This window comes from Oryzias latipes, chromosome 2, assembly GCF_053564925.1.
Source record: "Oryzias latipes strain Hd-rR chromosome 2, Olatipes_Hd-rR_3.1".
NCBI lineage: Eukaryota > Metazoa > Chordata > Actinopteri > Beloniformes > Adrianichthyidae > Oryzias > Oryzias latipes.
In genome coordinates, this window is record NC_136238.1 from 7272638 (window position 1) to 7279117 (window position 6480).

Consider the following 6480-nt stretch of genomic DNA (forward strand, 5'->3'; position numbering starts at 1 on the left):
CTCAATTAACCCTTGTGCTATCTTAGATGACCCCACCCTCACATTGACGTGTTCTCCCTACCATGACAAAGGTGGATAAAGGTGGAAAGATTTCATGTAATCCATGGACACCAGTGAAGATCACAAATCACTGAAGAAAAAAGGTTCAGAGCACTGTCTAGTGGGTCTAGATGACCCAAGTCCCAATGTTAAAGTGCCTAGGATAGCACAAGGGATAAGAATTGACGTTCTGTGATGTAGACAGTGGAATAGCTCACAACACTTGTTGGCTGTTGCCAACTCCAAAGGTTGCTGGTTCAATTCTTAGGCCTGATGGGCCTAAAGTTGTTTTCCAGAGTGTGGAACATCTTCAGCTCATAAGAACAAAGGATTGCTGTTATGGTATAGGAAGTATAGCTCAGTGGTAGAGTGCAGGGCTTTTAAATAGTATGAGGGTGCTGGTTCAATTCCTTAGAAGGTCAGAGGCACTAACTTACCTCTGTCTGATAGGAACATTGATGTAGAATAGTTAATAGGAAAGAGCAAGGTGAGGCTGGCCACAGGAAGAAAAGTTCAAGATTAATGGCCAGCTCTCAGATTAGTGCAACTTTCTTCAAATTAAAGTTTTCTTGGCATGCCTATACTTCTCCAGGGGGCTGGTCACTTGAGTTTTATTAAGTGTGACCAGCTCCTTTTCCCCTAAGTATCCCTACTCCACCTGCTGTCTCTGACCTCACCTATCTTTCTACTTGGCAGACTGCCTCTGCCTCACTGTGGGAATTGAACCAGCACTTTCCAAAGTTAACAACCTGCTCTCTACCACTGAGCTACACTTCCTAGAACATAACAGCAATCCTTTGTTCTTATGAGCTGAAGATGTTCCACACTCTGGAAAAAATAGTAGCTTGTTAACAAAGCTGCTCAGTGGGATTTGAACCCTCACTCTTCTGCTCAGGAGATCAATTCATTAACAGCTGAGCCACTCTGTCCACATCAGACCTGAAACACGTCTCTCATATTAGTTGAAGACGTTTAACGCACTGGAAAAAACAGATATGTTACACTAAGATACTCTGTGGGATTTGAACCATCAAGCTTTTGCTGTAATGTCTGAAATGCTTCCACTGAACCATTCTGGCTGCACCTGAGCAGGAGCTGGTGGTTCTTATGAGGTGAAGAAACGCTCCAAACGCTGGAAAAAAAACAGCTACCGTACATACTAAGATGGTAGGATTTGAACCCTCACTCTTGTGCTCAAGAGAGCGAGTCACTCAAACTGAGCTATAACCTGCACTTTAACACGGTCTGCATACGATCACATAAACCTGATCAAGGACCATGAACTTGTGAAGGCTGGAACCTTAAAGATTTGAACCCTGGGTATCAGAATGTCAGCATGTCTCACTGACCCGCTACACCACCGAGACATTTTCCACTTGGCCAACTTCCCATGGAACTTTTGAGCTTTTAACATCACACCGACAACCTTGACAGGTTGTCTTTGTGCTGGAGCGTTCTAGAGGTTTTTCCCTCTTTGACTGCGTTGTGGGTTCAAGAACCTTGACAACCGGACGTACAGGCGGGGTTAGCGGTTCTGCACATGGCTAGAACCTGCCGACCTCTAACTGAAACATGACACTCCACGATCACAGGGACGCAGTTACAAAGTTTAATGAAGAAGATGACAGAACGTCTGCATGTTTTGTTCCGTCTCTGCTCCAGAGCGTCCACGGTCCCAGCCGCGGAGGATGGAGAGTAGGTCCTGCTCTCTCAGGAGGAGGCGGAGCTCCTGACTGCCGCCTCCCTCACGTCCGGGGTTTCCTCCGGAAGCGGAGAACTGCCAGCCGCTCGTTTGCGGCTCTCGCAGACAGGCAGGACTCCCCCTGCAGGCCGGACGCCCTCAGCAGCCGGATGATCTCCTCTGAAGGGACACAAATGGTACATTTGTAACCCTAACCCTTCCTGAACGGGGATTCTGTCCAAGAACTAACCGGGATCGTTCTCAGCGATGGTGATGAGGTAAAACACGCCCTTTAAGGACAAAAGTTCCCCCACCAGGGGCAGGAATCGATCCGTCACCTCTCTGCCACGCTCTCCACCCGCCCAGGCGGCTTCGATACCTCTGCTGCCCACCTGGAAGGAGAAAAATAAAACAAAAAATTAGCAACCATTCACCTTTGAAGGTCAACTGCCTGCAACGCAAACTAAGCTCCGCCCACCTCCTCTGAAGGAGTGACCACGTAAGGAGGGTTAAAGAGGAGGACGTCCACCTTCCCGCTCAGCTGAGGAAGAAGACTCTCCACCTGACATAAAAAGAAATAGCAACTGTCAAACTCAGATCCACGAGGAGGCGTGGTGCCGGGGTCCTACCAGGTCTGTGACGACGGGCTGCAGCGACACGCCGTTGCAGGACGCCGTCTTGGCTGTGCACACAGCTGCCGCGGGATTCACGTCTGTGCATCTGAGGACAAGGACGGAAAGTCAGAGAAACTCCTCAGACTCAGGGCAGCTGCATCTTTTAGAAGAGTGCGATTTAGACGATAAAAGAGCATAAATGTTGCTATGGAAAAATGCCAACCTATACAAATATTGCTTTAAAAAAAAGACATTGGATAGAAAAATCTTTTAGTACCATAGTGACATCTGGTGGACAACTGAAGCAACTGCAACAAGCAGCTTTTAGTCTTTTTTTCTTTTAGTCTAAATTTATACTAAATATTCAGCAAATGTGATCATTTTTAAGGTTTATTTTGTAAAGAATTGGACAACTGAATGCTTTTTATTGCTCCACAAGGAGGGTGTGATTCCAACCCCCCCACCCCCCCAATTAAATAATCAATCTAAAACTACCATCAAAGTCATCGTTAGCCCTGATATCTATGGAAACAGGTCAGCTGTGTGTACAGCATTCAGACGGTAGAAACCTCTGGAAAATCATCGAATGGTAAATGTAAAGAATTCTATTAATTTATCTGGAAACAAATTAATCACAAACAAACAAACAAACATGACAGAAAGTGCAGCGTTTAAATGTGTCTTTCCCTTATTCATCAGTATCTCATTTACTTTCTGACAAAAATATATTAGTTTAAATCTTGAATTGTTGTAATTAAAAAATATAAATAATAAAGCTTTAAATATTTTTGAAGTAAGTGAAACAGCACTAAAGCAAATGTGGTTTAGGTTGATTTTACTGTGTTCTATATAAATAAGGTATCTGAGTAGGACTCAGGCTTTCTCCAATGAAAATTGGTTTTTGGTGTTATTAACATGTATTCTTGAGGACCTTTATTTATGAATTAAAACAGTATTTTAGGAGTATTTCTTTATCGAAACTGGGATGAATCAGGAGCAAACAAAACATGACACTTGAAAAGCCAAAGTCCCAGCTGGAAAGCTGTGATGTTGGGTTCTGCACCGCTAATGTTTGGTTGGTGTTGTGAAGCGCTGTAAGCTAGCAGGAGAGAGTGAAAACAGAGGGATGATGGGATATCAGTGGAGACTCACTGCCGCTCTAGGAGCCCCACCCACAACTTAGAGGCACATTTTTAATGAACTATTGCCACTCTGCAGAAACTATGTCCTCGTTAAAAACCCGACTTTGGATTAATGATAGATCAGAGGCCACCGTGAATGCTTTGAAAATAGATCCAAAGATGAGGGGAGGTGAACTTTAAACATGACTCAGGATTTGATTTTAAAATGACTCAGGACTTAATTTTAACATGACAGATGATAAACATGACTAAGAACTTGATTTTAATAATGGCCCAGGGTTTGATGTTAACATGACCCAGGAATTAATTTTACTATGACTCAGGATTTGATGTTACCATGACTCAGGATTTAGTTTCTAAACATGACTCAGGATTTAGTTTCTAAACATGACTCAGGATTTAGTTTCTAAACATGACTCAGGATTTAGTTTCTAAACATGACTCAGGATTTAGTTTCTAAACATGACTCAGGATTTGATTTTCAAATGACTAAAGACTTAATTTTAACATGACAGATAATAAACATGACTCGGAATTTGATTTTTACCATGACTCAGGATTTGATTTTATAATTGACTAAGGACTTAATTTAAACATGACTCATGATTAAGTTTCTAAACATGACTCAGGGTTTCATTTTAACATGAGATGATGTGATGTTAACATGACTCACTCAGGACCATACTATTGTGTTTTTGTTTCTTTGTTTGACTCACATGAAAAAGGCTGAGGGTCCAATCACTGATGCCAGAAACGCGGACACGACCCCCGACCCGCTGCCCACCTCCACACACACGTCCGGGCTGCAAACAACGCCCACAGCAGCTCTGTTGAACAGGAGAAAGGAACCAAATACTTTGGGTTTCACAGAGCTTCACATACTTGCTGCTCCGCAGCGCCTCCGCGTCTCTCTCCAGCGCGTTGATGAGCAGGAACGAGTCTTCCGCGGGCTCGTAAACATCCCGGAACTCTCCGCGTCCCGCGTGAGAATAGTCTGGCGTGGGATAACTGCTGCTCATCACTCCCCACGCGAGTCCCGCAGACTCACTCACATCGGGAAATATAAATGAAACATTCCTAGATAATCATTTTCGGAAGGTTACCCGTCAGAGACAACTTTCTTGTTTGCTATGACGTCACATCCTTCTCGCCACTCTTCTTTTAGTTTATCTGGCGGATGGAATCCAACGTCTACAGCGCATTACTGCCGTCTACTGGGCAGGAGTGAGAACGACATACATAATGATGTGTGTAGAAAATCAAATGCAACAAAATTAATTCGTAGACGTATGAATGATTTTCTTTTATTTTTTTTTTATAATATAATTTGGATAATAAGTTACAAGGATTTTTTTTATTTAGGCTAGTTTAAAAATATGACAAATAATTAAATACTGAAAAAAATCTAAGTTATATGGGAAAATTAGCCTAGAGCATGTTCTAAAATAAATAAAAAAAAGACAGATAAGGCCTAAACATGTTTGTCAGAACGTTTGTTAAAAATATCAGCATTTAAAGAAAAATTACAGCTTAAAATCCCTGTTCTTCAAATAAAAGACAAGAAATTTAGACTGGAAATGACAAAACAATATCAGGACAAATGTGCTTTTTTAATTGTAACATTCCTTTATTCCTTCAGAAACTAAAGTTTACAGGAAAAAAATAGAAAGTATGATTTTATTTACCATTTGAAAGTATATTAGAGGTAATTGTCTGTTTGTCTGTCTTTTGTTGTTATGCAGATACATTTTAGGGGGGAAATGGCTTCTTTAACACAAAATAGATCTGAAACAAAGCAATAAACCTGCATTGAATCACCAGAAGTTCCCGAGTTTAGTTTTACCCAAAAATAAGGACATTTTAGCGAAATAAAAAGGATATGTCATGTATTGTCCCATATTTACAGTGAGAACGTGTTTTGCATCCCAAACCATCTTCAGATTAAAAGCTGATGAAAGTTTAAACGCTTCTGTTTGTGTCCTTCATCACCACAGGAGCAATAACATGGAGCTCTGCGGCATCTCTAATCAATTCCTTATGCTCTTCAAATTGCATCTGGAGATGCACGTGAGGACGCATGTTAATGACAGGAGCGAACAGCACAAAGCAGAGCCCAGGACGGGAAAAATAAAAAAAAGACACCTCATCCTACCGGCTCTCCCCTCAACATGATTCTCTAACAGGAAACTTTACCGTCATCCAGAGGAAGAAATGAAAACATCTGGAAAAGTCCAAAAAAATAAAAGGAGTCCAGTCTGCTAAAGACGAGGTTATTGATTTTAGTTAATTAGAAAGAGATGGTCAAAGAAGATTAGACCACATGTGCAGCTCATCAGCTTAATTTGCATATAATAAGTCCATCATCTTCAGCGGTTAGGCTTTGGGCCCCTGGCGTGCTTGGGACGAACTCTGACCATAGATGAATAAACGCCTAAACGCTGACGGTGGTTAGAGGTCAGACATTAATAAAGCATCGCTCCAAGAGGAGAACAGGGTGGAGGAGGGTAGCAAGAGTGCAAAGAGGGACGACCATTCATAAATTTAAAGACATAAATGATTGTGGTTGGCTGAGAAGAGGGCAGCCTATTAATCTATTGGTTCAAAGCGAAGGCCAAATTGAAAATGGTGGGAAGCATGATGTGACAACCCAGCGTACCAGTAAGTTAGTCGATCTACCTTGTTGTAACACGCCAAAGCTTCACATGTATACGTTTTACACTTTTCTAATTTAGCACAAAAAAAATGTGGGGAAAAAAGATGATTATCCAGGAAAAATTAGTTAAAATTGTTTACACTTGTTGTTTACACTTGATCAGATTAGGGGTTCCACAGGGTTCCATTTGTGAGTATCTTCTCTTCTAATTACGCAGAAAAAGTGGGGGGAAAAAGATGATTATCCAGGAAAAACTAGTTTAAAGTTGTATATAGTCCTAAATATTTTCAACTGTTTTCAAAAGTCATCTATGTAAAAAAAAAATGCTTTAAGGGGAATTAAAATAAAGCC

The 6480-nt window shown here is 41.5% G+C and overlaps 1 protein-coding gene across 1 annotated transcript; it reads right to left on the bottom strand.

Moving 5' to 3' along the window:
- Positions 1-1634: 1634 nt before the first annotated feature.
- Positions 1635-4633, bottom strand: hemk2 (HemK methyltransferase 2, ETF1 glutamine and histone H4 lysine). Its single transcript, XM_004066597.5, has 6 exons — positions 4359-4633; positions 4193-4279; positions 2350-2440; positions 2199-2282; positions 1971-2112; positions 1635-1900 (listed from the first exon to the last, which is right to left on the bottom strand). The coding sequence occupies exons 1-6, from the start codon at positions 4493-4495 to the stop codon at positions 1785-1787; spliced, it is 657 nt and encodes a 218-aa protein (XP_004066645.1). The 5' UTR covers positions 4496-4633; the 3' UTR covers positions 1635-1784.
- Positions 4634-6480: the final 1847 nt, after the last annotated feature.